The sequence below is a fragment of the Anguilla anguilla genome, chromosome 4 (genome assembly GCF_013347855.1).
Source record: "Anguilla anguilla isolate fAngAng1 chromosome 4, fAngAng1.pri, whole genome shotgun sequence".
In the NCBI taxonomy this organism is placed as follows: Eukaryota; Metazoa; Chordata; class Actinopteri; order Anguilliformes; family Anguillidae; genus Anguilla; species Anguilla anguilla.
The window spans coordinates 67,394,663-67,404,443 of NC_049204.1; the positions used below are offsets into that span (position 1 = coordinate 67,394,663).

The 9,781-nt window shown below is 49.3% G+C and overlaps 2 protein-coding genes across 2 annotated transcripts in view; one reads left to right on the top strand and one right to left on the bottom strand.

The window, feature by feature from the left end:
• Positions 1–9,781, bottom strand: part of LOC118225964 (tripartite motif-containing protein 16-like) — an 890,716-nt gene that overhangs the window by 687,153 nt on the left and 193,782 nt on the right. The gene's annotated exons all lie outside the window — the stretch shown is intronic.
• anapc4 (anaphase promoting complex subunit 4) overlaps positions 738–9,781 on the top strand; it is a 14,002-nt gene continuing 4,958 nt past the window's right edge. Inside the window, exons 1-18 of the mRNA XM_035415085.1 lie at positions 738–941; positions 1,640–1,756; positions 2,187–2,292; positions 2,993–3,125; positions 3,390–3,464; positions 3,593–3,619; positions 3,828–3,872; positions 4,120–4,204; positions 4,415–4,522; positions 5,482–5,565; positions 6,086–6,172; positions 7,181–7,245; positions 7,629–7,671; positions 7,919–7,995; positions 8,357–8,457; positions 8,619–8,670; positions 8,797–8,852; positions 9,186–9,232. Coding sequence (XP_035270976.1) covers positions 1,649–1,756; positions 2,187–2,292; positions 2,993–3,125; positions 3,390–3,464; positions 3,593–3,619; positions 3,828–3,872; positions 4,120–4,204; positions 4,415–4,522; positions 5,482–5,565; positions 6,086–6,172; positions 7,181–7,245; positions 7,629–7,671; positions 7,919–7,995; positions 8,357–8,457; positions 8,619–8,670; positions 8,797–8,852; positions 9,186–9,232 — 1,299 coding nt within the window. The 5' untranslated portion in view covers positions 738–941; positions 1,640–1,648. The remainder of the gene's footprint in view (positions 942–1,639; positions 1,757–2,186; positions 2,293–2,992; positions 3,126–3,389; positions 3,465–3,592; positions 3,620–3,827; positions 3,873–4,119; positions 4,205–4,414; positions 4,523–5,481; positions 5,566–6,085; positions 6,173–7,180; positions 7,246–7,628; positions 7,672–7,918; positions 7,996–8,356; positions 8,458–8,618; positions 8,671–8,796; positions 8,853–9,185; positions 9,233–9,781) is intronic.

Here is a 9,781-nt window from a genome sequence, read left to right on the forward strand (position 1 = left end):
TCAGCCACAAAACAAGGGTCAGGACAAAAAGAGCAAAGTGTGAAAGAACGCAGGCATGAAGTGAGCCGCGTCACCAAGGCTATTTTTGGGGTCCTTATCCCAGGGAGCAGAAGTACTGACAGCACACACAGCTATTCTGGAGCTCAACAATCTACTGATTAGACGCTGTGCTGGTGACAGAGCATTCTGGAATGTTCCACTGGGGTGAATCTGTCATATCCGCCCACATTAACCCCTTCCCACGGCTACTTTATGGCACTGCGTACCCCTAGATCATCGCCCGCTACTTAGTGATTGAGTGATCCGTGTGGTTTGGAGCCTGTTTATTTACATGAACTATCTTGTTGTTTAGTCTACTGGTGCTGCAGTGGTTATAACTGGCCACCATGAATAGCCACCAGCTCTGTAAGCTCCCAGACCAAATGGGACACCATTAATCAAAAACAGTTCTTAACAATGTGCAAAAAAAGGGTACAAATCCTGCTTAAAATGACAGGCAACTGTCTTGCTAACTTTTTTGACCAAAAAAAAAAAAACTTGCAGTTGATTCACATGTCTGCTTCAGCGGCAGCAATGCCCCTGGTATATTACTAAACAAAATTCAAGAACACAGAAACAATACAGATTGAGAAGTCCTGAAATGCAACCAGAAAAAAGTTTTGGTTTACGCTCGTTTGAAATGTCCCTTTCGCCTCCCCGTTGTGTGGATTTCATTGGACACTCCATTTTAACGGCGATTGGTGGAGCAAAATAATCATTCACGCTATGGCGGCGCGCACAAAAACGCCTGACGTAAAATATTTTGGACATGCATTGGCCTAGTTTTCATCAGATGTGAACAGATCAATGTTAAGTGACTATATGAAAGAAAATCACACTTTTTCACGGAATACGCAAAGTGCAAGACATTCTCACAGACAAACACTTGGCTACCAATAACGGTATGTTGATAGCTAACCAAAGTTAGCCAGCTAGCAGTTGTGGTAGACTGATGGTAGTTGTGCTGATTTTCTCTAGTAGTCTGGGTAGCTACTACGTTAGCTGTCAGTCTGCCTGATGTGATAGCTGAGCAACTAGCTATGTTTTAAAGATTGATGTACTTTCAGATATATATGGTGCCATTTGCTAACTGTACTGGGTTTATGAAAATGAAACAACAGCTGACTCTAACTGCCATGAAAAATATGAGCATGCTGGATAAGTTAGAAACGTTGGCTAGCTTGTTCCAGAAATTATCTCCAGTTTAACGGTAACGGTTAAACTGACACCCAAACTGAAACACTTGGCTAACTTCGCTAGGTACCACAAACGTAATTAGCGAACCAAGCAGTTGTAGGCAACACCACCTTATCCAGGGCTCTACGCTAGATGAACATTTTTTCCATGTGTTCCTGAAGACTGTTTTATACTTGTGCGGAGTACACGTAAAAATACTCCAAAGTTAACACATGTAGGAGCAAACTAATGCAACTAAATTAGTAGGTGTGCTGCTAAATAGTTTTTCCAGTTAGCACGCGTCACTTCTCAGGACCAAAATGCTCCTAAAACGGGAGCACGAAAATTATAAAACGGGGCTAGGCAGTGAAAATTATGACTAACGCTAACGGTAAGTTGGCCAATAAATTAAACTGTGTTTTAGTCCTCAGATATGCCTGCCTTCCGCCAAGTTGGGGAAAAGCAGTTACCCAACCCCATATTGTTTATGGTGTGGTCACCGAAGAGGGACTTAATCGCTCTCGCAAACAAAGCTGGTGAGGTGAGCAGCACGTCTCGTTGTCGACACGCCAACCATGGATTATTATAAGTATGAATAGGTAATGTTATGATAAACGATGTGAGCAGATGTAAGAGCGCTTATCCAGTATCTGGCACCAGTATTATCGATAATGTGTTTCGTGGTTAAATACTTTACGGCACACCCAAACCGAAACACTGATATAGCTTACGGTAACGTAATTTACCTGTGACGCTGCAACAGCTTTTCGCATAAGACTGCATCGTGTAGGCCTACAAATGTGTTGACTTCTTAGGTTGTGTCCAAGGATGGATATATAATTTGAACGCAAAAATGATGACAAAATGTTGATTTGTCGTGGTCTATTGCCGTTGGTATCTCAGTTCAGGTTACAGCTGTTAACGTTTTCTATTTTGAATGGTTAACGGTCTTTCGCGCCCTGTCACCACAGCTGCTCCTGCACCGTCTCGCGAACTTCCAGCGCGTGTGGAGTTTGGCGCTCAATGAGACCACGGGGAAGGAGATCACGTCACTGGCATGGAGACCCGACGGCAAAAGTGAGATTTGCACGGTCAACGCTGAAAAAAGGCACCGCTGTCATGCCGCTTTGGATAGTTTGTTTTGGTTTTAAGACAGCTGTCCCAGGCCAGTTGAGGTAGTTGGTTGACTTACATGATGTTTTCAGTTTTAGGCAAGATATTTCACCCTATTGAACATTCAGATTAAGCCCCTTGCTGACTTGAACAATAGTGTCAGTTTTAAGCAGGACAGCAGCAATGACCCTGTTAGTCCTTTACAAAAACAAACATGGGAAATTATTTTCTCTGTCAATCTGAAAGAAATGCACAGCGCAAATGGCATGGCTGATGTTTGCTGTGTGGGTTTTGTATAGCCAATTACAGGTTTAATTTTCAAATATTTATTTAATAAATGTAGTCTCAGACTCCCAGTTCAAAAGTGTAATAATTTGTGAGGTCAGTTAACTGTGCCAGTCCAATGCTGTGTTAGGAAGACTAGTCCCTTTTTACCTCACCCTCCCCTACACTCTTCAGCTCACAGGTGTGTTTGGGTCATCCGGCTGGCAGGGTTGGTTTTTCCATTTCCTTTTTAAGCTAGCATTTGTACTTGAACATTGCAGTTCATGAGAGGGCTGTGGGCTTGCCTGTATTTCTCAGGTCATAAGCATCTGGCTCGGGCCTGCTGGAATTGCCATTTAATCTCTGCCATTTTCTGTTTTATGGCTTCCATTTTGTCCAGTTCTGGCCTTCGGTGTGGGGGACAAGAAGCTGGTTGTCCTGTGCGATGCGGAGAAGGCCGAGGTGCTGCACACCTTCCCTGTGGAGAACCCAGTCACCTGCATGCACTGGGTGGACGTCCTGGAGGAGAGCAGGTCTCTGGCCGAAGCACAGGAAGTGGGGGGTAGTACACAGGAAGTGGGATGACACACAGGAATTGACGTGGCACAGGGGAATAGTAGCTGATGCACACACATGCACCTAACCCAACCCTCCGACTGCCAGACAATCGGTCTTACCTCCTGAGCTATGTCGCCCCGTATAATATAATCGGCATAACCAAAGTGCTATGCATGCATCACACTGGGTGTTCAGTGTGCTCGTGCTTAGTGTCTGTCACTACCTTTTCTGTGTTTCAGCGTCCTTACATCCTTTTATAACTCTGAAGATGAGTCCAACCTGTTCCTCCCCAAATTACCCACACTTCCAAAGAGGTAAGCACCCTCTCCCTCTGCATTTTGATTGAAGCCCTGCATTTCTCACACAGACTCTGCGCTCTCCTGTTACTGTTATTCTGTTGTCATTTGAATTCACTTTTTTTATGTTTTCTGCCCCTTCACAGCTACAGCACAACATCAAAGATATTCAGGTGAGTGTGTCGCCTGCTCTGTACCCCAGGTGTGGAATCTCGGGTCTCGGCAGTGTGCACTGGTGCCCCTGGTAACCTGCTGAGACCGTTAAGCATTAGCTTGGAGAGTTCCTTTCTGAGTGTAAAATGACCTCTGTCTGTCTGTCGGTCTGTCTGTCTGTCTGTCTGTCGGTCTGTTTGATTGCCTGTCGGTCTTTTTGTCCGTCAGTGAGGAGAAGTCGGACGAGATCATGAATCTTCTTGGTGAAGTCCGGTGAGTCACAGTGAGAACAGCTGGCGTCTCTGCCTCTGTTGGTAATGCACTCGATATGAGTCGCTCATGTTTTTTGATTATTTTTGTTGGATGGCGTGTTAAGTTATTTCAGTAAACAGAATGCAGTCGGCTTTGAACAGGCTCAGCTGTTTGCTCTCTGAAGGCGGACTCATACTCCACGGGTGTAGGAGGAGGGAGGTTTACTTAGGTTTGCTCAGATGCTCAGGTGCTGTTTGGTTGTCTGCAGACTGAACGTCCTGGTGCTGGGAGGGGACTCTGGCTTTGTGGAGCTGTACGCGTACGGAATGTACCGGATTGCCTCGCTGACTGGAGTAAGAGCCGCCAATCGCTGTGCAGTGTCTGAGCAGGGCGTGGCTCTGTGTAAGCTCCTCCCCCTCCCCATCCCCTAGCGCTGTGCGGTGTCTGAGCAGGGCGTGGCTCTGTGTAAGCTCCTCCCCCTCCCCATCCCCATCCCCTAGCGCTGTGCGGTGTCTGAGCAGGGCGTGGCTCTGTGTAAGCTCCTCCCCCTCCTGCTCCCCTAGGTGCTGGGGACCTGCCGCAGCCTGTGCCTCTCCAGCGACCTGAAGTCCCTGTCCATCATCTCTGAGGTCACGTCCACCAGCCACCAGCCCCAGATCAGCTACGTCCAGGTGAGACACACTGTGGAGTGCACAGATGTCAGCATTACAGTCTGGATGTGCAGGTCTGACTGAACGCTGGGTCAGCATTACGGTCTGGACCTGCACACGTCTGACTGAACGCTGGGTCAGCATTACGGTCTGGATGTGCAGGTCTGACTGAACGCTGGGTCAGTGTTAAGGTCTGGATGTGCAGGTCTGACTGAACGCTGGGTCAGTGTTAAGGTCTGGATGTGCAGGTCTGACTGAACGCTGGGTCAGTGTTAAGGTCTGGATGTGCAGGTCTGACTGAACGCTGGGTCAGTGTTAAGGTCTGGATGTGCAGGTCTGACTGAACGCTGGGTCAGTGTTAAGGTCTGGATGTGCAGGTCTGACTGAACGCTGGGTCAGTGTTAAGGTCTGGATGTGCAGGTCTGACTGAACGCTGGGTCAGTGTTAAGGTCTGGATGTGCAGGTCTGACTGAACGCTGGGTCAGTGTTAAGGTCTGGATGTGCAGGTCTGACTGAACGCTGGGTCAGTGTTAATGTCTGGATGTGCAGGTCTGACTGAACGCTGGGTCAGTGTTAAGGTCTGGATGTGCAGGTCTGACTGAACGCTGGGTCAGTGTTAAGGTCTGGATGTGCAGGTCTGACTGAACGCTGGGTCAGTGTTAAGGTCTGGATGTGCAGGTCTGACTGAACGCTGGGTCAGTGTTAAGGTCTGGATGTGCAGGTCTGACTGAACGCTGGGTCAGTGTTAATGTCTGGATGTGCAGGTCTGACTGAACGCTGGGTCAGTGTTAAGGTCTGGATGTGCAGGTCTGACTGAAATCAAGGTCTTATTCAGAGTGGTTCCTTTAAAGCCAAGACGTCTAAGACAGGGGGCGGGGAGGGAGGGGGGGTGATTTAATACCAGGACTAGCCCACCTAGTGCCCGTTGAAACATGCCTCCACATAGTGAAGTTGCCATGGAGACGTGTCATCTCTTGCAGCTGGATACGGGTCTGCTGTCTGACTGTCTGGCCGAGGTGACCAGGATGGCCCGCAAGTTCACCCACATCTCCACACTGCTGCAGGTGAGGTCCCACCAAACACACCGCTCAGGTAAAGCTCCACACTGCTGCAGGTGAGGTCCCACCAAACACACCGCTCAGGTAAAGCTCCACACTGCTGCAGGTGAGCCCTGCACCAAACACACCACTCAGGTAAAGCTCCACACTGCTGCAGGTGAGGTCCCACCAAACACACCGCTCAGGTAAAGCTCCACACTGCTACAGGTGAGGTCCCACCAAACACACCGCTCAGGTAAAGCTCCACACTGCTGCAGGTGAGGTCCCACCAAACACACCGCTCAGGTAAAGCTCCACACTGCTGCCGGTAAGGCCCCCGCTCTCAGGTGTAGGGTAAGCTCTGGTCCTCTGCAACATGGGAGGGAGGGGAGGCTGTTGCCAGGGAGATTAGAAGTGGTGTGATGTAGTAAGGATGAGAGGTGATGCGATGATAGCATGGGGATGAGAGGTGATGTTATGTTGCCATGGGGATGGCAGGCGCTGTGCTGTTGCCATGGAGGTGATGTCATGTGCTTTCCTCCCTCAGTACCTGCGGCTGTCCCTCACCTGCATGTGCGAGGCCTGGGAGGACATCCTGATGCAGATGGACCTGCGCCTCACCAAGTTCGTCCAGGTCAGGGGTCAGGGGTCACACAGCACTGCACCTGCGCCTCACCAAGTTCATCCAGGTCAGGGGTCAGGGGTCACACAGCACTGTCCCTGTTCAGATTTAAACGGGCTGCTCAAATGGAGTTCACATTCACATTTTACATTTAGGATTACGTTCTTACACACAGTCGGTTTACACTACTGCTTAATTACTGAAGCAGTACAGCTTGAGTATCTTACTTACAAGATGCAGACATAGAACCTGTGAGTCCTGAGCCCAGATCCCTGAGAGTTACACTGCACTGGAGCAGTCCTGCAGTATTACAAACATCAATGAGCACTGCACCATCTAAACACTGAGCTCCGTCTGACTGCACTGGGGCATCAGGGCATCAGAACACTGGGGCACCAGGGCATCAGAACACTGGTGAATCAGGGCATCAGAACACCGGGGCATCAGGGCATCAGAACACCGGGGCATCAGGGCATCAGAACACTGGTGCATCAGGGCATCAGAACACCGGGGCATCAGGGCATCAGAACACTGGTGCATCAGGGCATCAGAACACCAGGGCATCGGCATCAGAACACCGGGGCATCAGAACACTGGGGCATCAGAGCATCAGAACACTGGGGCATCAGGGCATCAGAACACTGGGGCATCAGAGCATCAGAACACCGGGGCATCAGGGCATCAGAACACTGGGGCATCAGGGCATCAGAACATTGGGGCATCAAAACACTGGGGCATCAGAGAATCAGAACACTGGGGCATCAGGGCATCAGAACACCGGGGCATCAGGGCATCAGAACACTGGGGCATCAAAGCATCAGAGCTCCAGGGCTGCAGGGCTCCAGGGCAGCAGGGTACATGTTATCAGGGCATTGGTTCTACCTGTACAGCAGCAGCCTGCAGCTACATCTACCTCCCTTAGCATGCACAGGAAGGGTGGAGTTTGCAGGTCTGCATGTCTGCATGATTTTGGGTAATTTTCAGGTCCCCATGTTTTTGGTGAATCTGTGTCTGTCTCAGGAGAAGAACACCAGCACACAGGTGCAGGATGAGTTCCTGGAGCTCCTGCTGTGGGGGAAGTCCAGGTGAGTGAGAGATGTGCAGCGTGCGCCTACCTCACACCTGGAGGAGTGCTACCTGTCTCTACAGAAGGAGATGACGTTTTACTGTTCATAGCAGAAGATTGCACTGTGAACCGGTTTTCCTAAAGCTGCAATAACACAGTGTGTCCTCTAGATGGAGTGAAGAGTCAGAACACAGGTCTGATTCACCCCAGCCTGAAAGTAGCTGGGAAACTGCATTCCAGTTGCAGGAGATCACAAATGTGCAAATAATGTTTATCATAGAACTTTTGAAATTGGTCATTTAAGTTTCGTAGAAATTAAATAAAATCATATCTAGAGGTGTGGCGCAGATTAGGTACAGTATGTGTGTATATTTTAAATAAAATGTGTGTTTCTGTGCCTAGTCCTGAACTGCAGGCTCTTCTGATGAACCAGCTGACTGTGAAGGTGAGACGTCACCTGTTAAGGAACACAGACAGTTAAAGTACTCAGTTTAAGTACAGTGTCTGTTAGAGTATAGCTATTAGCATTCTATCTGTAGAGTATACCTGTTATAGCACTGTTAGCATTATGTCTGTAGAGTATACCTGTTATAGCACTGTTAGCATTATGTCTGTAGAGTATAGATGTTAGCACTGTTAGCATTATGCCTGTAGAGTATATCCGTTAGTACTGCTTACATGTCTGCCTACAGGGACTGAAGAAGCTGGGACAGTCAATTGAGTCATCATACTCCAGCATCCAGAAGCTTGTGATCAGCCACCTGCAGAGGTACACACACCTGTCTGATACCTGTCTCACCTGCGTGTGAGTTCAGCCTCCTGCAGAGGTACACACACCTGTCTGATACCTGTCTCACCTGTGTGTGAGTTCAGCCTCCTGCAGAGGTACACACACCTGTCTGATACCTGTCTCACCTGTGTGTGAGTTCAGCCTCCTGCAGAGGTACACACACCTGTCTGATACCTGTCTCACCTGTGTGTGCGTTCAGCCTCCTGCAGAGGTACACACACCTGCCTGATACCTGTCTCACCTGTGTGTGAGTTCAGCCTCCTGCAGAGGTACACACACCTGCCTGATACCTGTCTCACCGACCACCCCGCCTCATCTGTCCCCCCCCCTACCCCCCCAGTGGCTCAGAAGCGCTGCTGTACCACCTGAGTGAGGTGAGGGGGATGTCACTATGGAAACAGAAGTTTCAGCCCCTTGGCCTGGATTCGGCAGCAATAGAAGGTATTTCCATCAGGACTTATTGTGACACGTGCAGCGAATGCAGTCAGTACTCTTATACTGATACCTCATACCAGAACATGTAGTGCTTGCCACTTATAATAGAACTTAAATCATGGAGAAAAAAAATACTAATTAACTTTTTTACTTTATTTCTGTTAAAGATGCCATTACTGCTGTGGGGTCTTTCACACTGAAGGCCAATGAACTTCTGCAGTGAGTACTCCCACCGAAATGCAATGTGGGAAATGAGAAAGATTTACTAATGCGGCTAATAGCTACCAGCTCCCAGAGCAGATTTCACCCCTGCTTCCTGTTTCCTGTTTCCTGTTTGTGCTGCAGGGTCATAGACAGGAGCATGAAAAACTTCAAGGCGTTCTTCCGCTGGCTGTATGTGGGTAAGCTGGGGGGATAGGTGTGTGCAGGTAACCGGGGGAGGGGTTAGGTGTGTGCAGGTAACCGGGGGAGGGGTTAGGTGTGTGCAGGTAATCGGGGGAGGGGTTAGGTGTGTGCAGGTAACCGGGGGAGGGGTTAGGTGTGTGCAGGTAACCGGGGGAGGGGTTAGGTGTGTGCAGGTAACCGGGGGAGGGGTTAGGTGTGTGCAGGTAACCGGGGGAGGGGTTAGGTGTGTGCAGGTAACCGGGGGAGGGGTTAGGTGTGTGCAGGTAACCGGGGGAGGGGTTAGGTCTGTGCAGGTAGACACAGGTGACTCTGTGTCCTTTTCATTACAGCAATGCTGCGCATGTCAGAAGACCATGTGCCCCCAGAACTGAACAAGGTGAGCAGCAGTGTGGAGCAGTGGTTAGAGTAGCAGTGTGGAGTAGTGATCAGAGCAGCGGTGTGGAGCAGTGTTCAGAGCAGCAGTTGTTAGGGCAGTGGTTAGAGCAGCAGTGTGGAGCAGTGGTCAGAGCAGCAGTGTGGAGCAGTGGTCAGAGCAGCAGTGTGGAGCAGTGGTTAGAGCAGCAGTGGGGACCAGTGATCAGAGCAGCTGTATGGAGCACTGATCAGAGCAGCAGTGTGGAGCAGCGGTCAGAGCAGCAGTGTGGAGCAGTAGTCAGAGCAGCAACGTGGAGCAGTATTTAGAGCAGCAGTGTGGAGCAGTGGTCAGAGCAGCAGTTTTGGGCAGTGGTCAGAGCTGCAGTGTGTCCTACATCAAACGGTAAAAAAACGATTAGTTGGTTTCAGACAGCAACTAGTCAATGGTCAGAAATGTGACATCACTAGTATACATACTAATATACTACATCCTTTTGCTTGTGATACATTCCTACAATCGCACAACTTCACACATTAATTTTACAGAATATTTGATGGAAAATATTTCAGA